The 25,909-nt window shown below is 35.6% G+C and overlaps 3 protein-coding genes across 4 annotated transcripts in view; 2 read left to right on the top strand and 1 right to left on the bottom strand.

Moving 5' to 3' along the window:
• LOC121492389 (bifunctional heparan sulfate N-deacetylase/N-sulfotransferase 4) overlaps positions 1–25,909 on the top strand; it is a 253,474-nt gene that overhangs the window by 164,778 nt on the left and 62,787 nt on the right. The window lies entirely within an intron of this gene.
• LOC121492391 (cytochrome c oxidase subunit 7C, mitochondrial-like) lies at positions 7,618–7,966 on the bottom strand. The gene has a single exon (XM_041757614.1). The coding sequence runs from the start codon at positions 7,935–7,937 to the stop codon at positions 7,746–7,748; it is 192 nt and encodes a 63-aa protein (XP_041613548.1). The 5' UTR covers positions 7,938–7,966; the 3' UTR covers positions 7,618–7,745.
• LOC121492390 (programmed cell death protein 6-like) lies at positions 23,375–24,482 on the top strand. The gene has a single exon (XM_041757613.1). The coding sequence runs from the start codon at positions 23,436–23,438 to the stop codon at positions 24,003–24,005; it is 570 nt and encodes a 189-aa protein (XP_041613547.1). The 5' UTR covers positions 23,375–23,435; the 3' UTR covers positions 24,006–24,482.

The following is a 25,909-nucleotide window of genomic DNA, read 5'->3' as shown; positions in this document are numbered from 1 at the left end:
GGGGGGAAACAATGTATACCTAAAGTGCTTTATAATTTTTATGCAAATTTGACTTAAAGTAATATTTTATTTTATCTTAACTGCCTACATGAATGCCTAAAATTAGAAAGACAGGGGATCCCTGGGTGGCACAGCGGTTTGGCGCCTGCCTTTGGCCCAGGGCGCGATCCTGGAGACCCGGGATCGAATCCCACGTCGGGCTCCTGGTGCATGGAGCCTGCTTCTCCCTCTGCCTGTGTCTCTGCCTCTCTCTCTCTCTCTCTCTCTCTCTCTCTCTGTGACTATCATAAATAAATAATAAAAATTTTTTTTTAAATAAAATAAAATAAAATTAGAAAGACATAACTAGCAATAATTTCCTAAGAAACAGAAACATAAATGAGATATGCGGGTAAAATCTGTAAAAATTCCTGTGATATCCAAGCCATCTTCAATACCCACTCAAGTATTGACACCCATTATTTTTAATATGATAAAGTTCTCTTTGTTCTAGTTATAGTAAATTGCTAGCTAGTACTTATTCAATGTTTACTATATTTAATATTCTAAATGATTTACGTGTATTAACTCATGTAATCCTTCCAACAACCATATGAAATGGATGTTATTATCTCCATTTTCTAAATGAGGAAACTATCCAGTAATGTTAATTAATCTAGTATCATGCGGCTGGAGATTGCAGAACTGCAAGTTTAACTCAGGAAGTCAGGTACCAAAGCCTTCACTCTTTTTGCATTACATTTTGCTGTCTTCCCTAGTCAGACAACTGTCAAAACAGTAATATAACTTGGGAAAAACCTGTCTCTTTGAGGGAAAATGATCTTAGCAGCAATAACTGTACTCCATCAACTTCTAGGGTTGAATAGGTTTGTGTAATTGCATGCTCACATCAAAGCTGTAGGGTCCTTGATTCACTCAATAAGCACCTATTAAGTACTATTAGTGTATCAAAGAAGTAAGAACACAAGGGTACAGTCCTCATAGACTGATGAAAGAAATGAATATAAAGTTTGATAAATGCTATTTTAACAAGGAATGGATGATTGCCTGGTTGGCTCAATCAGTTAAACATCTGACTCTTGATCCCAGCTCATGTCACGATCTCAGGATGGTGAGTTCAAGTCCCATATTGGGCACCATACTCAGTGTAATGGAAAAAAAAAAGTGAAGAAGAAGAAGAAGAAGAAGAAGAAGAAGAAGAAGAAGAAGAAAAGAATGGAAATACACAAAAGGGTGGTTTCCAGGGTCTGAAAGAATTAGAAAAGTCTACAAAGACAATGTGATTTTTGAGCTGGACAGAGTATATAGAATTTTGACTGACATTGAAGAAGAGGTTGTTTCATGCTGACAGGAAACTAATGAGCTGAAGGCATACATGGAAAGAACAACAGAAACAGGGATAAGAGTGAAAGGAGATAGGAGGTTGGAAGAGGCCTTGGGGCCTTGGGTACAGGTCTTTATAGGGGCACTAGAGTAGGTGAGTGATATGATACACAGGTTTACCAACAAAGTGAATATTCTTAATATTCAGTATTCAAGCTATTCCATCAAGATGGTGATCTTCCTTGAAAAAGAATACTTTTCCTTTCATCAGACCATGAGTAGTTTGTTCCCTGCTAGAACCTTCAAAAAACTGTCCTCGTCTCCATAAAAAAACAAATCTTGTTAGTCCACCGCTCACAAATGGGATGCTGGTAGAAGAGGCCAACAGTAGGTGCTATCTTTTCTTCTAGGCTATCTTTGCAAAATGAACAATCTCAGGACTTCAGAAGATTAGCCTTTTAAATTGATTTTAATACTGTGTAACAATGGAAACACTGCAATTTTGAACCCATAGTCTATGTGGGGTTATTTTCCTATGTTTTTCCTTTTCTTTTTTCCCTCTTTCCTTTTAACTTTCTTTACTTCCCTCTTTTCTTTCTTTCCTTTCTTCCTCCCTCCATCCTTCCCTCCTTCTTTTCCTTCCCTTCTTCCTCCTCTCCTCCTCCCACTTCCCCTATTTCCCTCCTCCCCCACTTTCCCCCACCCTGTCTTTTCTTTCTCTTGTTCTCTTTAATGAGCAACTTCAGCTCATTATTTCTAGAATCACTGTATTACTAGACCAAAAAAACATGTAGTAATATTACATGTTACTGTCCACTAACTTTTAATGCCAACATAATGATAAAAATAAAAGACTTCAGTTAACAACCAATGAAGTAGATTTTAAAACAAACTTATGTTTCGGAAAACACACAGACTTTATATTACTCCAATTAGTGTCTTCAGTGAAGTGTTTTCTTTATTAAAAAAAAAAAAAAGAGTCAGTTCTTAAGACTTTGTCCATATCCAAGAAAAATGACTTTTTATCTCATAATCCAATCATGAAAAGAAGGGTTGTAATTTTTTGCATATTTTGACTGTTAATAAGTAGATGATTATAAAAGAGGTATGAATTAAATATCTAGTATATTTATCTTAATTTCTAATTTGACTCATTAACCTCATTGCATCCTACCTGGTATCAGTGGGAAGAAAATAGTGAGCCATGAAGAAATAAAACCAAATTCAAGTACAAAGTTCACTGGCCCCGTTATGGCATTGACCAATCTTTTGAGGTTCCCTCCTAGAGATGTGATAGCTTTGTGTTTTGTTTTTAGTAGACTGAACAGAGAGACCACAGAGGAAACGCCTATTTGTGATTGCATAAGAACCCTTGAAAACAGGGTGAGGTTAGTGAGAACATTTGCCTTTAGGGATCCTCTTAACAATTCTCTGGCTTTCAGTATTTATACCTAGTGCCTTTGCTAAGCAACATGTTATTTAATTTTTCTTCATTTAAAAAATTAATTAGGATGATGAAGTTTAATATTTTAAGTGAAAATAAAAAACAGATCAACATCTGTAGCAAAAGAGGCATTATAGGAGCAGATAAAAAATATCCCTATTTCCACTTGCCACTGTCTTGTTTCCAAGTAACCTGTTCTCTATTCTCTGCCTGGCAATGCCAGCAGTGAAAAAGAAGTTAATGAAACATTAAAGGGAAACAAGCAGTTGCTCTTGCTTTTCAAAAGATAGTGATTAAAAGCATGGACTGGAAACTCAAGTACTACTCACCTCAATTTCCTGCCACCTCAGGTTTAACATAAGCAAATTGCGAAACCTGAATTTAGTGCCATGACTGTTGAAGTTTCAAGGAAATACAGAGAAAGGGGGTACTGATTCTGAAAGGATGATTGTTACCTTATTAAAAAGTAGTATTCCTTATAATTTACACAGTCACCCACTTGTATTTAAAGTATTTCAAGGTTTTAAAATATGTTTAGTATTTCTCTCCTAATGGACAGTGAAAAGAAATTCCCTCTAAGCCAGTGGTATCTAACATTTTTTGAGACTTATACCATATCAATAAAAATGATTTTGAACATGTATCCACAAAACATTCATAAATGTTTATTTACATATAAGTTAAATTCATTCCCATTATGCTAACACATTACTATACCACATATATTATATTGAGATACACAATAAATAAAAACAAAATTGTAATATTTTCTTATGGAGATACATTTATTACCCTTGCTGGCATTCTTGCATTCTGGGGACCACTGCAGTAGTAGATTGAAAAGCTAATTAAGAGACAGAAAAGCATTATAAATATGAAAAACAAATGTTGTTATTTTGTGTATTTTGTATATTCTTCTAACCTCTCTTTAGTATCAGGACCAAATCATGCAATGCCTTATAGGCCATGGAAAGACATTTTATTCTTTATATTATCGTAAGTGTGTTTTTATATTTTTTTTACAAGTATTCTCTTTATTTAAATGTGATGTGAGTCATTGGAAGCTTTTGAATAGGGATCTGACACAATCAGATTATGTTTTGAAAGAAATAATCTGTCCCCCGAATAGAGAAGAGTCTGAAGTCAGCCAGTGTGGAACAAAGATACAAATTAAGAGGATATTTTAAGGCAGAAATTAATGCTCGGGCAGGGCAATACTAGTGGAAGTAGTGAGACATAGTTGACTATAGAACTATAGAATACCTTTTATTGATGTATTTGATGTGGTGTGGAAGAAAGAAGAGTCAATAATGGCCCAAATGATTTAGCTTGAAGAAGCAGATGAATGAAAGCACATTTACTTAAATGGGGAGTATTGAGAGAGGAGCCAGTTTGAGGAAGGGGCTATCAAAAGTACATTTACTAAGAAGCTGAGATTGAGATATACTTTAGGCATCCAAAATATTAGTCATTTGGCTTTGTGAGTCTGCAATTCAGGAGATTATAATAGTAAGATATATTGGCATCAAGATGTCATATAAAGTTATGGGACTGTATAAGCAAAATTATAGATTCAATAACATGAAAAATTTCTCTCTTATATTTGGGAATATTATCCTAGATATTTCTTATTAGTATTGCAAGGAAAATCTTCTCATTTTCTCTAGGATGAAGAACAAGCCACTATACGCACACACAAGCCCCCTCCCTTGAGTGACTGTCATAATAGTGAAATATGATAATGTTTTAGGGCCTCTTTTTTCTCTAATAGAAATGTTCATTTCCTGAAATGGCAATTCTGAGAAATTAAAGACATGGATGATTGAGATGGGCTTTCCATTTGTGCTCACATACTACAGTTTATGCCTCATTGGATACCTTTAATTTCCCCTCTATTCCTTTTACCAAGCTTTTGAGTGGGTCTGAAGAGAACGTGCTTTGACATGTTTAAGGCATCCTGAGACAGAATCTGTACCCATGATCATATCTTTTCAGTGTCCACAAGGTCTCATAGTATCTTTTTCCAGCTCATCTTTCTTGCTCCCTTGCCATTTTGGACGATAAAGAACCAGCTCATAAATGTTTAACAGACAAGATAAGCTAATAAATACAGCTCGAAATATCATCCTCTTACAATAGTCAAAGAATTATCTGTCCTGGAATAATTTCTTATGCCAACCAAGAAGAGCTCTCTATGAAGCCAAACTGTTTAAGTCAAAATTAAAAATAAAATCTACATTTCAAATGAGATATTAGCAACTTTTCTGGCATTTTAATGATACATCTTGCTACTATCTCAATAACCTTTTAATTTCATACTAATGCATAAAATTATCTTTACTAATGAGTAAGGATTTACTCAAGGAAATTGGGGATATCTTAAATTATAAACTTTTGAATGGGCATTGAATTAGTCTAAATTAGAAATTTAGATTTCTAATAAGTCTCAGTGGGTCAGAATTTTTAAGCCTCTAACCCTGATGCCATGTTAGCCTAGATGTAGTGATTTACAAATTCTCCTTCCTTCATATGCTTTATTCATAATTGTCATAATAAATAAAAGTGGGATCCCTGGGTGGCGCAGCGGTTTGGCGCCTGCCTTTGGCCCAGGGCACGATCCTGGAGACCCGGGATCGAATCCCACATCGGGCTCCCGGTGCATGGAGCCTGCTTCTCTCTCTGCCTGTGTCTCTGCCTCTCTCTCTATCTCTCTGTGACTATCATAAATAAATAAAAATTAAAAAATAATAATAATAATAAATAAAAGTAAACTTTTTTATTATTGTGGCTCTTGTTTCCTTTTCATTGAAGAATATCACTAATTAGGAGGTGGTAATTTTTTGATTAAGTGAATTTTGAAAACAATAAATATATAAATTTCTTAAATTCTAGGGTTTGGATCAAATTGGCATACTATTTTGATTAAGATTTTGGTGGATGGCATGATATTGAGTAATAGAAAAAGAATTGGTCCATTCCAAGCCTTATATTTTGTAACATAAATGTTTCATAAAACTTTCCCTTATATATATTTAAACATAATAACATCAGAACACTTTACACGATAGTCAATTAAACAATTTTAAAATATATTATTTAAGCCAATGGTTTACTTCCTTTACTATAATGTGAAAGTAGAAAACAATGTTGTTGAAATTGCTTCAGAATAGTAAAATTACAAAATTTAAGAATTAGTTTGTTGTCCAAGAAAAAAGGTTTGAAAAGTTACTGTTTGTGTATTTGTGTTAATGTGCTTCTGGATTTTGCTCTATTTTTCTGAATCTAGTTATAGTAGAGAGAAAACTTTAACCTTGGATAACAAAAAATTGTCTAACTTCAAATATAATTCTTAATTGAAATTGTACCAGTGTCCTGCAGCTGTTATCCAGTTAAATCACTTTATGTAACATATTGAGCAATATGGTAGGGTCAAGCATTTTATATTTAACAAACTCTGCGTAATTAAAGAGTATGTTAGCATAGCTTTTTACTGTCCCTGAAAAAGACAAAAGCTCACAAGAATTGAATTCGAGTTGATTTAAAATGTATAAAAATATGTTTTTTTTTCTAATAACAGAAGTAATAAAAACATGCTTTCATAGAACAATATGGAAAATAAAGGAAAATAAAACAGGACAAAATTCACCTACCTCCTGCCACAATTAACATTTTAAAGTGCTTCTTAAGTATCTATGACCATAGAATATACAGTTTATATCTTGTCATTTTAATTTAGTATTCTAGCATGAGGATTTTCCCCTGACATCAGAGTTATTTTTTTTAAGTTGGGCAGTCATAAAGATTTAATTATATCCATATTTAAGTAACTATTGCATGATTATTGGAGATTGTGATGATAGGCCCAGTCACATAAAGTTTTTTAAGGTTCCACCAAATCAGTAGTTTAACATTAGGGGTATGCAGATAATCTAATGTTGTGAGGACTAATTTAGGCAGTAGTTTTGTTCTATGGAAGGATGTAGAACCACTCAGAGTAATTTTTCAAGAACCCAAAGAGACTTTCTTGTAACTATTCTTTCTATGTAACTATTCTTGTTTTATAATAATGGTTTAAAAAGTATAGCACCCCTATTCACCGAAAAGTCTAGAGCTCAAATGGAGCACCAGTTTACAATCTATGCTTTACGGCATTTTTCTAACATCAGTGTGGTATTCCAAAAGTGACTAAACAAGGATTAAACATTTAAAAACTACCTTTTTCCTGCCCCAATACAAAGCCCTAGGAACCAAGTCACTACATTTTAAGTAGCTAGCAGCATTTCACTATCAATAACATAAATTTGATTCACTGATATAAATTACTAATCAGAACCATCTTTTAGTCCATTTCTACTAAAATTCCAGAATAAACTTGGAATATTCCCATATTGTTTTACAAGCGAGTATGTTTCATTTCAAATATTCTACTTTTATTTAGTCTAAAGAAGACTAGTATTGGTCAATAGCATATTTATCATGGCAAAATTTTAGTTTTAGATCACAGGTCTGGAGGAAAGTCTTGGAACTTAACTCTGTATACACTAGTGCTTTTCCTCATGAGTGTCACTCATGAAGAAAACCAATTTTACTGCTTATTTAGTAAAGGCAAATAAAAGTATACTTCTTTTTCAATTAAAAGATTACTATGTGACAACAAAGTTTGTATTTTTAGTAATATAGATTACCAACAAGGTCCTGACCTAGTAATAAAAAATTAAATAAAACCTCAAATCTAAAAACAAGGAACAGGCACAATCACACACATATTCTGACCAAACTAATCCTGAATATTTCCCAAATAAAAAAGCACAATTATTACATTCCATGTTTCAGCAAAGAGGCATTAAAGATTCATGCCATAAGTTTATTTACAAACATGTTGAGTATGTTGAATTCAAGAGTTTGATCCATTTTTCAGAGACTGCACCTCTTAAAATGTTCCTTTTCACATCTGTTTAGTGGATCAATTAAAACATCCTTATTTCTTAAGCAGTTGGTGTCTTACTATAAAAAAGGGTGCAGCAAATCCAGATCCAAAATACAAAGTCATCATAAGTAGTAGCCTCCACTTGTTTTCCACTGAAAATGGCAAATTCTTCCCGGGGCCCTCCTCATCGTGGCTCCTAGGGACCACAGAGGTCGTGAACCTCCGGATGCTCTGTCCCAGCATAGCGCCGCTGAAGGTCCTGCGAGAGCCGCGGACCCCCAGCCTGCAGGACCCGCAGCACCACGCCCGCTGCCCTCCGCGACCCTGCTCCTGGCCGAAAGGGCGACATTAGAGTGATTTAAAGTTACACTATGAATGTTATACTATACACTAAAATATGACTTTGGCATTATTCACTTGATCATTCTCCAGTTGATGTATATTTCTTACCAGTATTTCTCCTTTAATTCACCTTCTATACACCTTATATCTTATGTTAAATAGAAATCTTTTCATACCATTCCTTTCAAAATCATTTAATGATTTTCCTTCAAGTCTGAACCTCTTAGCGTGGATGCACATCTCTTCTCTGTATGAATCTAGTCAGCACTGGTCTCACACCATGCCAAGGACTGCAACATCCAGCCATGTGGGTGGAACCCTTTTTATTCATGCCTGTAAGATAGGGCTTATGCTCTTCCCTTTCTCTTGTTCACTTTCTTTACCTTTTTCCTCTCCTCGCTCAGTTTAGGTAAAACATCCTCTTTGAAGACTTCCTGACCACCCCCACACCAGGTCCAGTTAGATGCTTCTCTTCTAAACTCTGCTATTAGCTTGAATCACTGCTAACTTAGCATCTATCATCACCCCTTTTTAACTTGTCTGTTTAGATGGTGAGCAGCCTCTGGGATGTTTGCACATGAAATTCCTTTTTGCTTTACCCATGCAACTTAGTGCGTATATATAAATTTGTTAATTAAAATAAATTAAAACTTTTTTAAAGAATTTTTTTATTTACTAGACATTGGTACTTCTGGTCCTTTGTGTGTATTAACTTAATTTCATCTTCAAAACGAACCTTTGAGAGAGGCTCTATTATTTACCTCTTTTTTAAAAAAGTAGATGAAGAACCTGAGGCATAGCAAGGTTAAGTAGTTAACCTGCTTAAAGTTAGACATTTAGTAAATATCAGAGCTTTTAGTAAATATCAGAGGTTATGAGAGCAGCCCTCATAAAAAAGACCTTATGCTCTTATTCTGGACCAGATATGTGTTCTTAAAGACTACCAAGGACAAGCATAAGATTTGACTTTAGAGTAAAGCAAACAATTAAAAGAGCAAAGATACATGTTCAATGCCTCCACTTTATTTCCCAGAGTTAAAAAAAAAGAGAGAGAGAGAGAGAGAATAAGGAAGGGTAATAATTTGCCAGTGTTTCTTAGCTAGTTAGGGTCTTAGCATTCTAATGTTCCTCATTCTAATGTTTTTTTTTTTCTCATTTTAATGTCCTTTCAGACAAGATTAAATGGACTGAGTACTTCTTTTCTATAAAATTAAGACAGCTGCAAAGAAAATAGAATCAAGAATCACTAAAAGAATAAAAAGAGTCATTACTCCTATTTATTGAAAGCTAAAGTTTTATAAAATACCCTGACTTCAGTCTAGATATACAGGCTTAATTGTGAAAAATAAATGCACCACAGTCCCTTCAGAAGAGCTGGAGTTCTAGATACATTCAAATACAAGTCAATTGGAAATTTGTTTCTAGTCTAGACAAAAGCCTATATCTCCTCTCCACACTTAAGGTCAAGGCCTAAAATTAGATAATGCAAATGATTTTATTTTACTTCAAATACATATGGGGAAATGTAACAATTATGTATTATTTTGCATATCTGTGTTTGTATTGGCATGGGAATTAACTACAGGACAGAATGGGTTAACCACATCTATTTGTTTAAAGTATGGAAGTTTAGGGCAGCTTGGGTGGCTCAGCAGTTTAGCGCCACCTTCAGCCCAGGGTGTGATCCTGGAGACTCAGGATGGAGTCCCACGTCAGGCTCCCTGCATGGAGCCTGCTTCTTCCTCTGCCTATGTCTCTGCCTCTCTCTCTCTCTCTCTCTCTCTCTCCTCTCTGTGTATTCTAATGAATAAATAAATAAAATCTTTAAAAAAAATAAAGTATGGAAGTTTAAAGATCCCATTTATAATGTAAAATATGTTACTAAAGAATGCTTATCTGTAGAATAATCTCCCCCAAATATCTCCTTTCATAATAAGAATTGCTGGTAGAGGTGATAACATGATAGAAAAATTATAGTACAAACGTAAAAGTCAAAGGGACTTTTATCATCCAACTCCAGGTATATGATTAAATCTGTTTCTTCCTAACTCAAGCTTTTCTGCACAATTTTTCTTCCTAAGTATGACTGTAAGTCTATTTTTCTTTTCAATTCTTCTCCTTCATTTTCCTTCTTAATACAGTTCCTAAATGAAGCCAAAATATCAGGGTCCACTGAGAATAATACTTTTCAGCTTCATATTTTATAGTTAATTATGTTATGACTCATAAAAAAATTGATCCCAAAGTTCATAATTTTTCTTTTTCTAATTTGTCCTTTCGAAAGCTGCCTTTTCACCATCTTCTCATTAATGTAAACCGATAGTGGTCCTTGTTTGAAAGCACTTCATCAGAATTAGCCTCAAGTGAGTCAGCTGACAGAAGAAATAGTAATAAATGAACATGTGTCAATGAGAAAGCTGTTGAGCAAAAGAATTTAGTTACCTTCCAGCACAGACCACAGGATAATTTATTAAAGTGTCAGAAGCAAACCTTTAAGGTAAAAAAATAGCTGATACAAAATTCTCTGATTACCCAAAATGAATCTTTAATGTAAGTAAATGGAAAAGAACAGAATTTCAACTGTGCTGTTCACCATTCAAAATTAATTGGAAAATGGTTGGCTTGAAAATATAATACTCCATAATGAACTGATCAAATAGTGAATAAAATTAATTCTAGGGTTTGTTTATACATAGTAGAACTACAAAAATGAATGCTAATTATCATTTCTAAGCACTTTTAATCATAAAAATTATCTTTGAAAAAAAATGCATGAAATCAGCTAGATTAAGGAAAACAGTGATGCCTGAGTGGCTCAGTGGTTGAGCATCTGCCTTCGGCCCAGGGTGTGGTCCCGGGAGTCCCAGGATTGAGTCCCACATTGGGCTCCCTGCATGGAGCCTGCTTCTCTCTCTGCCTATGTCTCTGCCTCTATCTCTGTGTCTCACATGAATAAATAAATAAATTTTTTTAAAAATTAGAAAAGATAAAGGAAAACAAATAAAAGTTCATGAAAACAAATAATGTCTTTTTATATCTCAATTTCACTAGGTCTTTGCCATTTTTTATAACCTAAATGTTAAAAAAAAAAAAAAGCATCCTTAATCTAAGGCAAAGTCAAATAAAACCCTTTATCTACACTTATAAGGACATTCTGATTAAAAAGTCAGATTAAGTCTTCTCTGTGAATAGCTGATAAATTGATAAGAAATCTCTATTAACACATTATAGGGAGATTCAATTTGTGTGTGCTACATAACGGCTTTAAGAAGAAGCTAAATATTATCTGTATAATTCTATTCAGGATGAATAGTCTACTTAATAAGCTTTATTCTCACAAATTAGCAGTGAAGTAGCCCACGGATGCATAATGTAGGAATTTTATAGGGTGGTATACTAATTAGATTGAGGCTATACATGTACCACTGACTATTTGTAAGAGGAAAAAAAAAAGAAAGAAATAATATCCATCATGCAACTGTATTTTGGGCAATGCAGAAACTGACTTCACACAAATTATTATAGCCTGTTTTTCGTATCTTTGCTTATTTGTTTTCCATCTTCAGTTTGATAGTGTATGCAAAGTAACTTTAAGTCAGATCCCTTTATATTTAAATAATTTTTAATGTGTTAGTTGTGAGAGGACAAATAGTTGAGAAATGTGTGATATGTATTACAGTAAAAAACAATCTCACTTGGGTGGGGAAATAGGGATTATTTCATAGTCCAAATTACTATTACACAGATTTAATGCATGTGGAAAAGTATAGCATTTTGTAAATTAGAAAGTTCCTTTTGGGATGCTTGGGTGACTCAGTGGTTGAGCCTCCACCTTTGGTTCAGGTTGTGATCCTGGGATCCTGGAATTGAGTCCAGCATCAGGCTCCCCTTGGGGAGCCTCCTTCTCCCTCTGCCTATGTCTCTGTCTCTCTCATGAATAAATAAAAATCTTTTTAAAAATCACTTGTTTTTTCAAATAATCCATTAATCAAAGGTAAACATTTTCATATTTAAATCACGAACATTGTGAAAGATATGTGACAGCAGAACTAACATTTTTAAAAAACATTAATTTAATAAGAATTATAATGCCAATCTCAAAGGAACCCTGAACTAAAACCCTGCAGAATCTTATTTTATTCCATCAGCTTTGCTTTTGGCGTCTATAACCTAAGTGAAAATTCCCAGAGATGTCAATAGTCTGGAGATTTCCAAATACTGGAGAGTTAAGATGGGAAACCAAAGTCTAGATGATAAGTGCTTCAGGTTTAAAGATAGTGCATGTGTTGTTTTTTAACTTTATTTCTCTTTGCTTTCCTTTATTATAAGTCAGGCTAGGCTACAGTTTTCTGGTCTGACATATAAAGAGCTTGGAAGTCATCATTCTATCCCAACAACAAATAAAAAGCTGAAAAAACTCAAAAATTAGCAATTCTTCTTAGATGGGTCAGATAAGTAAGGTTCAGCATAAATCACTATTAGAAACACAGCAAGTGAATAGAATCAACTTCCTGGGGCAAAAACCTCCATGGGAACCAGAGACCAGGGAGGAAAACCTGAACTGTAATTAATAAGTTGCTAGAGGCTCAGTAGGGACAAGTTTGAGGGTCAAATACTCTAGGGAGATGTAGACATAGGGGAGCCCCTACACTTTTGTGAGCTTTGCATCCAGATGCTCGGCCACATTAGAATGAATTAGAGTGAATATCTGAGAAAAAAAAGCATCCTTTCATGCTGCCAGCGGAGGGAGGAAAAAGGAACAATTTGGAAATACCTCCAAGCATTCTGTTCTTCTTAACAAGGTTTTACTTAAGGAGAAACTATTTAAACAGAGCCTAATCTACAGGATTTTATCAGAGCCTAATTGACCCAGGAGAAGAAAAAACACATAACTCCATGCCAGTCTAGTCATCCAGTTCTACCTAAGAATGGAGAGAGTGGTTGAGAAGCATTTGAGAAATTCACAGTCTGAGACACAGGCTCATTACAAGAGTGAGACCTAATCTTAGGACTATAAAATATTTCACACACACACACACACACACACACACACACACCTGCAACACTTCACCACCGCATTAGTTAAGGCCTATTTATAGCAATTCCTTTACCCAGTAGATCATGTCTGGCTATCAAGTACTACCTGTGAATCCATATAGTTTATTTGAAAGTGGATTTAGATTAGTTGTAGATGTATATTGCAAACTCTTCAGCATCCATTAAAAACTGTTTTTAAAAAGGTATAATTGATATGGTAAGAAAGAATAAAAAATTGAACCATAAAAAATGCTCAAGTAAAGCAACAAAAGTCAGAAAAAAAGAGTGGAACACAAAAATAGGAACAAAGAATTAGGGCAACAAATAAAAAACAATAAATATGGTAAATATTAATCCAACTCTATCAGTAATCAATTATGAATGTCAACAACTTAAATATACCAATTAAAAGACAGAGATTGTCAGAACAAATCAACAAACAAGCCTAACTGTATGTTTTTTACAAGAAACCGACCTTATTTTTTTTTATTTTTTTAAAGATTTTATTTATTTATTCATGAGAGACACACAGGCAGAGGAAGAAGCAGCCTCCATGGAGGGAGCCTGACATGGGACTCGATCTCGCATCTCCAGGATCACGCCCTGGGCTGACGGTGGCGCTAAACCACTGAGCCACCGGGGCTGCCCAAGAAATAGACTTTAAATATAAAAAAGTGTATACATTAAAAGAAATGGAAGCAAGCAGATATCCCATGCTTAGCACTAGTTAAAAGGAAAGTGTGAATATCTACATTAATTTCAAGCAAAGAAGACTTTAAGGTACAGAAGGTTATCAAGAATAAAAAGGGGCATTACATAATGATAAAGGGGCCAATTTTTCAAGAGAAAATAACAGTTCTCAATGTGTGCACACCTAACAACCAAGTGTCAAACTTTAAGAAGCAAAAACTGATAGAACTGCAAGAAAAAAATAGATGAATTCAATATCGTATTTGAATACTTTAACACCACTTTTCCCTGAAATGGATAGATCCAGCAGTCAGAAGAACAGCCAGGGCATGGTTATACCCAACACCACCAATCAACTGGATATAACTGATACCTAATAGACTATCTAAAACCAGTAGAATACATATTCTTCTCAAATTTACATGGAACATTAACCAAGATAGATTAATTTCTGGGCCATAAAACACACCTTAACAAATGTAAAAGAATATGAATCATACAGTATCTTCGTTCAGACCACAGTGGAATTAAACTAGCAAACAATAACTGAGAGACAACTGGAAAATCCCAAAATATGTGGTGATTAAACTAGATACCTCTAAATAACATGGAACAAAGAAGAAATCTCAAGAAATATTAGAAAATATTTTGAAATAAATGAAAATAAAAACACAACTTATTACAAGTTGTGGGATGCAGCAAATAAAGTGTTTAGAGGTAAATTTATAGCATTGAATGAATATATTATTAAAGAAGGAAGATCTAAAATCAATCCTCTAATCAATCAATTAAATCTAAATAAACAGAAGACAAATAAAGTAATGAAAAATCCAGCAGAAATCAATAAAATTGAAAATGAAATAAATAAAGAAAATAAATACAATGAAAAACTAGTTCTTTGAGATCAATAAAATTAAAATCCTATCAGGGCAAGAAAAAAAAGGGAACACAAATTATTAAGATTAGAAATAAAAGAGCAGACATCACTACAGACCCCATGAACATTATAAAGTATAATCAAGGAATGCTATGAACAACTCTATATCAACTAATCTGATAACCTAGATGAAACCTTCAATCCTTAAAAGATACAATTTGCCGAAATTCACATAAGAACTAAAATAGTTAGAGAAGATAAATCAGATTGGGAGAAAATATCTGCAAAAGAGACATCTGAAAAAGGACTAGTATTATCCAAAATATATAAAGAACTCTTAAAACTCAATAGTAAGTAAAAAAAAAAAAAAAAAAACCACCCAATTGAAAGATGATTCAAAGATCTTAACAGACACCTCACCAAAAGAGATATATGGATGGCAAATAAGCGTATGAAAAGATGTTTCATGTCATATTTCATCAGGGAAATGCAAACTAAAACAATAGTGAGACACCATAATGCACTTATTAGAATGTCCAAAATCCCAATGAAAATGTGGAACAGTAAGGACTCTCATTCATTGCTGGTGGGAATGCAAAATGGAACAGCCACTATGGAAAACAATTTGACAGTTTTTTACAAAATCGAATGTACTCTTACCACATGATCTAGCAATTGCTCTCCTTATTTTTCTTAACGATTTAATTTATTTATTCATGAGAGACACAGAAAGAGAGAGAGAGGCAGAGACATAGGCTGAGGGAGAAGTCCTCACAAGGAGCCCTAGGTGGGACTTGATCCCCAGATATGGGGATCATGCCCTGGTCCAAAGGCAGATGCTCAACCACTGAGCAACCCAGGCATCCCTCCTTCTTATTTTTTAAAAGAGTTGAAAACTTATGTCCACACAAAACCTGCACATGGATGTTTATAGCAGTTTTATTTATAATTGTCACAGCCTGGAAGCAACCAAGATGTCTTTCAGTAGGTGAATGAAGGAGTAAACTGTTATATATCCCGAAAATGGAATATTACTCAGAACTAAAAAAAGAAAATTATCAAGGCATTTAAAGACATGAAGAAATCCTAAATGTGTATTACTCTATGAAAGAAATCAATTTGAAAGTGCTACATACTGTATGATTTCACTTATATGACTTTCTAGAAGAGGAAAAACTATGAAGACAGTAAACAGATTAGGGGTTACTAGGGGTGGAAATTGAGAGTGGCAAATAGTTGGAGCACAGAGGATTTCTAGGGCAGGGAAACTATGGGCTTTGGGTGATAAGGATGTGTCACTGTAGGTTCATCAGTTGCAATAAGTTTACCACTCTGATAGAGGATGCTGATAATGGGGGAGGCTATGCATGTGTGGGAGCAATGGGTTTATGGGAAAACTCTGTATCTTCCACTCAATTATGCTGTGAACCTAAAACTGCTCTAAAAAAAATATCTATTTAAACCAATCAATTTTTAAATTATAGTTGACTCAGGCGAACTTTTAGTGACAAACCATAACTTTATTTTTTTAAACCATAACTTTCTTAAGAATATGCAAACAGGGGATCCCTGCATGGCTCAGTGGTTTAGCGCCTGCCTTCAGCCCAGGGCGTGATCCTGGAGTTCCAGGATCAAGTCCCACATTGGGGTCCCTGCATGGAGCCTGCATCTCCCTCTGCCTGTGTCTCTGCCTCTTTCTCTCTCTGTCTCTCATGAATAAATAAATAGATATTTTTTTTTAAAAAAATATACAAACAAACAGAAAATAGTGATCCTAAAAAGCATATAAAATAGCTGTTCACTTGTGTTTTCTTGCAAATAATTTGCATCCAATTTGAATAATACATATGCAGCCAGATGAATATCTGGAATAATATTTACTTTTTCAATACATAGTTGTGGGGTTTTTTTTTGTCAAAAGCAAATAGTTTAGAAACAGGCAATGATACCTTCACCCTCACTTAAGAGGCCATCATAATTGAAAGTCACACTAATCAATGTCTTTGTTCTCAGTTTTAACTAAAAGAATACAGACAAATGATCTCAAGACTGAGTAAGGCCAGTGCCACAAAGATAGATGTTCTTAGTTGTCACTGGTTAAATGGTATTAAAGCTTCTATATACCTAATAATTTCATCTCATAATTCCTTGAATATGAGTATATGGAGTGTTTTGTATCATTCAACTTTTCTTTTATATCAAAATCACATTTATTTATTGTTCTGTTAAATTAAATACAACATACTGGATTCTTAATGCAAATTTGAAGATTTAACTCTTTTGAAAATGAAGAAGCAGATATAGACATGATCTTAGAATTCTATAGTCCTGTTTTAGTACTTCTCTTATCTCTCTAGTATACTCATTTCTATCTCAATGCATACATTCTCTAATAATTAATGAATTAGTTGTGAGGGGTATAGTGTACATGAATGCATTTGCCTGCATTATCTTAGAAGCTTTAGTATGGATATGAAATAAGGATTTCTTGGTAATGAAATATACTGGTTACTCAGGCATCATTGTTACACAAAAGGATAGCATTTTATGACTCTTGAAAAAGAAAAAAAGTAGGACAACTCATACAACCAGATACCAAAGCTTATTTCTCTTTTTTTTTTTTTTTAATTTATTTATTTATGATAGTCATCACAGAGAGAGAGAGAGGCAGAGACATAGGCAGAGGGAGAAGCAGGCTCCATGCAGGGAGCCCGATGTGGGATTCGATCCCAGGTCTCCAGGATCGCGCCCTGGGCCAAAGGCAGGCGCTAAACCGCTGCACCACCCAGGGATCCCCCAAAGCTTATTATAAGTAAATTTAATGTACCATTCTGTATAACTGTGGTGCAGTTCTATTTCAAGGAATACTAAAAAAAAAATTAGGGTAGAAAAATTTAAGTAGGCTATTAATACAAAATTAATTAGTCACAATATATCCAACTATAAATAATGTATGTGGTATTTATGATCAACTCTTATATTCAATAATTAATATTAATTAAGCAATTATAAAAATAAATATGCTGGGGAGTATACAAAAACAGATAAAACTCAATTCTACCTTTAAGAAGTTTCTGATTTAACTGGGAAAAATGTTAGATTATACCAGGTAAAACCACCTCACAATTATTTTTGGCCTATAAAGTGGTGATTTCAAATGGTTCAGCTAATATAACAAAAATCTCAAACAGTGTACATGGTAAAGGCACTAAGAGAAGGGTGAAGTGCTATCATTATTTAAGAGGTGAGCTTGAAGGCAGAAACTTTCCAAAAGGAAAATCAGAAAGGTGAGTACACAGAGGTATACACAAGGGTGTGGAGAAAGAAAAATGTTTGAGGGATAACAGTGGCATCCAGTTATATCAGAGTCAAGACCTAGACTTGTAGGATTGGATCAAGAAGGGTCGCAAGTCTTGTCAAATCAGCTTAAGTCCTAATCAGCCGGTAACTAAAAGCAATGAGCATCTCTGAGGGAGAAAGGTGGCTATATGCTTTACGGAGAATACGTGACATTTGTTGGCTGAATGAATTATGAGGGCAAAGATAGAGGTTGAGAGCAATCAGGAGATTCTTCAATAAGCTAAGGATACATAAAGAGACTCTACATTAGAATAATAGAAGTGGAAAGGAAAAGACTACAGCAAGAGAAGTGCCAGGGTAGAATCAAAGTCAAATGCCATAAAGATTCCAAGTTGATAGAAATGGTGGAGAAGGTTTGGAGAGAAAAGTAAGTAGTTGAGAAGAATGTGAAATGATCTAAAGACATTCATATGGATAGGTTGTACATCTCAGATTTGGAAATGCCTCAGTAAGGTATTTCTTTTTTTTTTTTAAGTATTTCTGATTCCTTTATTTTAAGATGTTAATTGACCTTTTACAATGTTAGGAGAAGATATTGCATAGAAAGAGAAAAGAGAAAGATTGTATGCAGAACTCAGAAGACTTTTCAAGTAAAGGATAGAAGAATGAATACAAGAGAAAAAAGAAATGTGAGCTGAGAACTATCCCTGTGGAAGATGAGTACCTCAAAGACAAAGTCAACATTGTCAAATAGGGTTGAAAGGTCAAGGGGAGACGAGGACCTCTGGACCTGGCAAATAGAATGTTATTAGTGACGTTCAAAAGAGAGAGTTTTTGGTCTAGGTCAAAATCAAAGCCAAATGTAAAGATATAAATGAGTCAGGGCTAGGGATAAAATTGAAGGAATTTGAAAAAGTCAGCAGAAGATACTAGAAAGTTTGCATAGAAGCTCCAGGGCATAAGTAAATTGAAGGCTATTTTAGAATAAAGAGACTAGAAGATTGTAGGCAAAGTGGTAGTGGGGAGTCAGAGAATAAATTTGCAGGAGTATATCTCGGAATAGGAGAAGGGAGTAATTAATAGGAAAAATTCCCTGAGGACAAATGAGAGCACACAGGATTAGCTTTGGATGGGCCAGCCTTGTCTAGTCTATTTGGAGGAAGCAGGAGGAGTGAAAAAGATGGGATAAAGTTGAAGTTGTTTAGAGACATTAAAAGAGAAGCTGCAGGAATCCTTAAGTATTTCTTAGCCCTGTTTCTCATACTAAGATAGGATAAAAAAACTATCACTCCTCTTGGAGAAAAGTTTCTGCATTGTAGTCAACCTCTGTATTTTTTGTGGAAATATTTGCTGGTGATGACTTGAGGAAAAGGTGTTCTGGGGCTTCTCCCAGACCATTTCCTATAAATGAGTCCTATTCTGTTACTTGTAAGGTGACTCTCTATGCAAGGTTTTGTACACTGATGAAGTTTTAGTAAAACACCCCTGGCTGCCTATTGTTGCTTATTTAAAGTTGTTCTAAGATTTTATTCATATTCTTCTCTGACTTTTAGTTTTCTCAGTAAACTATATTAGATTTGTAAACATTCTTACCACCAAACTAGAACTTGGAAAATGGTACAAATGTAGGATTTGCAAAAATAGATATCAAGAAACGTTAGAAAGCAGAACTTTACGTTGTTAACTATTCAAAATTTGTATACTTGCTTTACAATGACCAAAAGAACTACCAGTGGATAAAAGAGCAAGAGCTCTGGAGTGATAAAAAGCACTGGGTTTCCAAAGAAGAGCTTGAGAAAAGTAGCACAGTTTCTTAAGGCCCACCTTTGTCATTATTGTACTTTCATTGCACATTCAAAACCACGGGTTTTGTGTTTACTATGAGCCAAGTATTTTCCTTCTCACAACAAGCATATAACATGGGGATGATTATCCCCAATTTGTAGATGGAGTCACTGGGGCTCTGAGAGAATAAGTAAGTTCCCCAAGGCCACTATAGCTACAAAATGATGAAATCAGAAGTTATCTACAGGTACATCTAATGTCAGGTTCTGTTCTTTTTCCCCCACCTAAGATTTTGTCCCTGGAAGGTGCCGCTGTTCCATTTGGAGACAGCACATAACATTTTTGAAAGAAGTTTATGATTGATGTTCGCTTTGACATTTTCTAAAGGTCTTTGTAAACCTCAATGAGGATTATCAATTTTGCTGCACCTCTCTTGAGTTTTGTGCTTTGTTCCAAGTGTGGCTTAACTTCAAACACCTTGTTACCTGATGTGAACACAAGTTTTATTATCCCTGCCAGAGTGTTCACATTCAGCATAGACTTTATGGTCATGTGCTTACTATTTGACTAAACATATTCCTCAAGGTCATCTTCAGTCTACTCACTTCTTTGTTTGACTTCTCCTTAATATTTGATAAGCAATAACCAGATATATAATTTGTATATTCATCATCTGCCTAGAGTGAGTCGGACCCAAATCCATTTAAGATGGACTCAAATGAGCAACTTTCATGCATCTTGGGAAAGCAACCTGAAAGTATACCCCCATTTTCCAAAGAAAGGATTACAAATTGAAGTATTAAGTTTGGTGACAAACTGGGTAGCTGTTCTTTTGCTCAAACTCATGTGCTTTTTTGAGATAGAAAAATCCATGGATAGTTAGTTTAAAAATGTAGATGTGCATGTTTTATACCATGAAGAAAGTTATTTAAGAAAGCATGATAATATCCAGTGTGCCTAAATGTAGGTGTGAGGAATTGACAGCTCAGCAGAGATGTGTGGATGAGGACCTGGAGGTGGAAATTACGTTTAAAAGAGGAAAGAAAAGAAAGAAAAGGAAGAGAAAAGAAAAAAAAGAAAAGAGAGCAAAATTAAAATAGAAATAAATTAATGATTTTGATCTTCAAAGTATCAAAAATTTATGATGAGAAAAATTTTTGAAAAATCAGCATGCATGTGGGATGTAAGATCCAGTAGCTACATTGTGATGCTGTCTACTGAGGAAATAAAAAAAATGGTTAACTGTATTTATTAGAATAGAGTCAAGGGATACTCACTGAGCTGATCAGGAAAGCAACAACAAGGCCAACAAAATTAAAGATGTTAAAGGAGGCAGTTTATACCAAATTTGAGAAAAAAATTCAAAGATTAACAAAAAAATTACTACATTATACATAGAATAGTATACCAGAGCCCAGGCTAGGGAACCACAAACTACTGTATAAAGCCCAGTCTGTATTATTGTAATATGTAATCTCTTTTAATTTCAGCTGTTTTATCAATTAAATGAGTGTTATAAAGCAGTTGCAAAGACTAAAGTATAGGTGCTTTGTGAGTGCTAATGATTAGACATTTTTATTTTTTATTATATTTTATTTTTTAATAATAAATTTATTTTTTATTGGTGTTCAATTTGCCAACATACAAATAACACCCAGTGCTCATCCCATCAAGTGCCCCCCTCAGTGCCCGCCACCCAGTCACACCCACCCCCCGCCCTCCTCCCCTTCCACCACCCTTAGTTCATTTCCCAGAGTTAGGAGTCTTCCATGTTCTGTCTACCTTTCTGATATTTCCTATCCATTTCTTCTCCCTTCCCCTCTATTCCCTTTCACAATTATTTATATTCCCCAAATGAATGAGACGATATGTTTGTCCTTCTCCGATTGACTTATTTCACTCAGCATAATACCCTCCAGTTCCATCCACGTCGAAGCAAATGGTGGGTATTTGTCATTTCTAAAGGCTGAGTAATATTCCATTGTATACATAGACCACATCTTCTTTATCCATTCATCTTTCGATGGACACCGAGGCTCCACACAGTTTTCCAGAGTGGCTGCACCAGTTCACATTCCCACCAACAGTACAAGAGGGTTCCCTTTTCTCCGCATTCTCTCCAACATTTGTGGTTTCCTGCCTTGTTAATTTTCCCCATTCTCACTGGTGTGAGGTGGTATCTCATTGTGGTTTTGATTTGTATTTCCCTGATGGCAAGTGATGCGGAGCATTTCCTCATGTGCTTGTTGGCCATGTCTATGTCTTCCTCTGTGAGATTTCTCTTCATGTCTTTTGCCCATTTCATGATTGGATTGTTTGTTTCTTTGGTGTTGAGTTTAATAAGTTCTTTATAGATCTTGGAAACTAGCCCTTTATCTGATACGTCATTTGCAAGTATCTTCTCCCACTCTGTAGGTTGTCTTTTAGTTTTGTTGACTGTATCCTTTGCTGTGCAAAAGCTTCTTATCTTGATGAAGTCCCAATAGTTCATTTTTGCTTTTGTTTCTTTTGCCTTCATGGATGTATCTTGCAAGAAGTTACTGTGGCCAAGTTCAAAAAGGGTGTTGCCTGTGTTCTCCTCTAGGATTTTGATGGAATCTTGTCTCACATTTAGATCTTTCATCCATTTTGAGTTTATCTTTGTGTATGGTGCAAGAGAGTGGTCTAGTTTCATTCTTCTGCATGTGGATGTCCAATTTTCCCAGCACCATTTATTGAAGAGACTGTCCTTCTTCCAGTGGATCGTCTTTCCTCTTTTGTCGAATATTAGTTGACCATAAAGTTAAGGATCCACTTATGGATTCTCTATTCTGTTCCATTGATCTATGTGTCTGTTTTTGTGCCAGTACCACACTGTTTTGATGACCACAGCTTTGTAGTACAACCTGAAATCTGGCATTGTGATGCCCCCAGCTATGGTTTTCTTTTTTAAAATTCCCCTGGCTATTCGGGGTCTTTACTGATTCCACAGAAATCTTAAAATAATTTATTCTAACTCTCTGAAGAAAGTCCATGGTATTTTGATAGGGATTGCATTAAATGTGTAAATTGCCCTGGGTAACATTGACATTTTCACAATATTAATTCTGCCAATCCATGAGCATGGAATATTTTTTCATCTCTTTGTGTCTTCCTCAATTTCTTTCAGAAGTGTTCTATAGTTTTTAGGGTATAGATCCTTCACCTCTTTGGTTAGGTTTATTCCTAGGTATCTTATGTTTTGGGTGCAATTGTAAATGGGATTGACTCTTTAATTTCTCTTTCTTAGGTCTCATTGTTAGTGTATAGAAATGCCACTGACTTCTGGGCATTGATTTTGTATCCTGCCACGCTACCAAATTGCTGTATGAGTTCTAGCAATCTTGGGGTGGAGGCTTTTGGGTTTTCTATGTAGAGTATCATGTCATTGGCGAAGAGGGAGAGTTTGACTTCTTCTTTGCCAATTTGAATGCCTTTAATGTCTTTTTGTTGTCTGATTGCTGAGGCGAGGACTTCCAGAACTATGTTGAACAGCAGTGGTGAGAGTGGACATCCCTGTCTTGTTCCTGATCTTAGGGGAAAGGCTCCCAGTGCTTCCCCATTGAGAATGATATTTGCTGTGGGCTTTTCGTAGATGGCTTTTAAGATGTTGAGGAATGGAGAGACGGAAGTGGAGCCGCCCGGGTCTCCAGCGTTCCCGGGAGCTCAGCCCAGCGTTGCCGCCTGGGCCCATGGCCGCCTACTCCTACCGCCCGGGGCCCGGGGCTGGCCCGGCCGGAGGCGCGGCGCTGCCGGACCAGAGCTTCTTGTGGAACGTTTTCCAGAGGGTTGATAAAGACAGGAGCGGGGTGATATCGGACAACGAGCTTCAGCAAGCACTCTCCAACGGCACATGGACTGCATTTAATCCAGTGACTGTCCGCTCCATCATATCTATGTTTGACCGAGAGAACAAAGCTGGCGTGAACTTTAGCGAGTTCACTGGCGTCTGGAAGTACATCACAGATTGGCAGAATGTCTTCCGCACCTACGACAGGGACAACTCTGGGATGATCGACAAGAACGAGCTCAAGCAAGCACTCTCAGGTTTTGGGTACCGGCTCTCTGACCAGTTTCATGACATCCTCATTCGCAAGTTTGACAGACAAGGACGGGGGCAGATTGCATTTGATGACTTCATCCAGGGCTGCATTGTCTTGCAGAGGTTGACAGATATATTCAGGCGTTACGATACGGATCAAGACGGCTGGATTCAGGTGTCATATGAACAGTATCTGTCCATGGTCTTCAGCATCGTATAACCCTGGCCTTTGCACACGGCAAGGTGACTTATGCAAGGACGGCTCAAAGATGCCAAATCTCCCTTTAAAGAAGTGGAACACAGATGCAGCCAACTCTTCCTTTAGATTTCATATCACTAACGTTTGGGACCGACTGTATATATGTGGATAAGCTGATAAGGTTTTTGCAAATATAATAATACTTATAATCATTATTTACACACAGACATTTGATTTGAGACTATCCAGTTGTGCCTTGAGGTTAGATATGATAATGTTTCAGGGTATCCTGCATGCAAAAAATCCATCATGTGCATTTCTAGAGAACTCCAGTTCTATAGTGGAAGTACTTTTATTAGCCAATAGGAATTTAAAAATAATACGGAACTTGCACAGAGGCTTTTACGTGCCTTACATTTTTAAAATGCGGTTTATTGTATTTGTTTGAATATGCAACATAAGCAATAAAGCACATGCGCCCTCAAAAAAAAAAAAAAAGATGTTGAGGAATGTTCCCTCTATCCCTACACTCTGAAGAGTTTTCATCAGGAATGGATGCTGTATTTTGTCAAATGCTTTCTCTGCATCTATTGAGATCATATGGTTCTTGATTTTTCTCTTGCTGATATGATGAATCACATTGATTGTTTTACGAGTGTTGAACCAGCCTTGTGTCCCGGGAATAAATGGTCATGGTGAATAATTTTCTTAATGTATTGTTGGATCCTATTGGCTAGTATCTTGTTGAGAATTTTTGTATCTGTGTTCATCAGGGATATTGGTCTATAATTCTCCCTTTTGGTGGGGTCTTTGTCTGGTTTTGGAATTAAGGTGATGCTGGCCTCATAGAACGAGTTTGGAAGTACTCCATCTCTTTCTATCTTTCCAAACAGCTTTAGTAGAATAGGTATGATTTCTTCTTTAAACGTTTGATAGAATTCCCCAGGGAAGCCATCTGGCCCTGGACTTTTGTGTCTTGGGAGGTTTTTGATGACTGCTTCAATTTCCTCCCTGGTTATTGGCCTGTTCAGGTTTTCTTTTTCTTCCTGTTCCAGTTTTGGTACTTTGTGGCTTTCCAGGAATGCGTCCATTTCTTCTAGATTGCCTAATTTATTGGTGTATAGCTGTTCATAATATGTTTTTTAAATTGTTTGTATTTTCTTGGTGATGGTAGTGATCTCTCCTTTCTCATTCATGATTTTATTAATTTGAGTCTTCTCTCTCTTCTTTTTAATAAGGCTGGCTAATGGTTTATCTATCTTATTAATTCTTTCAAAGAACCAACCTCTGGTTTTGTTGATCTGTTCTACAGTTCTTCTGGTCTTGATTTCATTGAGTTCTGCTCAAATCTTTATAACTCTCTTCTTCTGCTGGGTGTAGAATCTATTTGCTGTTTTTTCTCTAGCTCCTTTAGGTGTAAGGTTAGCTTTTGTATTTGAGTTCTTTCCAGTTTTTGGATGGATGCTTGTATTGTGATGTATTTCCCCCTGAGGACTGCTTTTGCTGCATCCCAAAGGTTTTGAACAGTTGTATCTTCATTCTCATTAGTTTCCATGAAACTTTTTAATTCTTCCTTAATTTCCTGGTTGACCCTTTCATCTTTTAGCAAGATGGTCCTTAATCTCCATGTGTTTGAAGTCCTTCCAAACTTCTTGTTGTGATTTAGTTCTAATTTCAAGGCATTATGGTCTGAGAATACGCAGGTGATGGTCCCAATCTTTTGGTATTGGTTCAGACGTGATTTGTGACCCAGTATGTGGTCTATTCTGGAGAAAGTTCCATGTGCACTTGAGAAGAATGTGTATTCAGTTGAGTTTGGATGTAAAGTTCTGTAGATATCTGTGAAATCCATCTTGTCCAGTGTATCACTTAAAGCTCTCGTTTCTTTGGAGATGTTGTGCTTAGAAGACCTATCGAGTGTAGAA

This window comes from Vulpes lagopus, chromosome 6 (assembly GCF_018345385.1).
Source record: "Vulpes lagopus strain Blue_001 chromosome 6, ASM1834538v1, whole genome shotgun sequence".
Taxonomy (NCBI): Eukaryota; Metazoa; Chordata; class Mammalia; order Carnivora; family Canidae; genus Vulpes; species Vulpes lagopus.
Note: the sequence above shows the minus strand (reverse complement) of the source record. Positions and strands in the feature narration are given on the sequence as shown.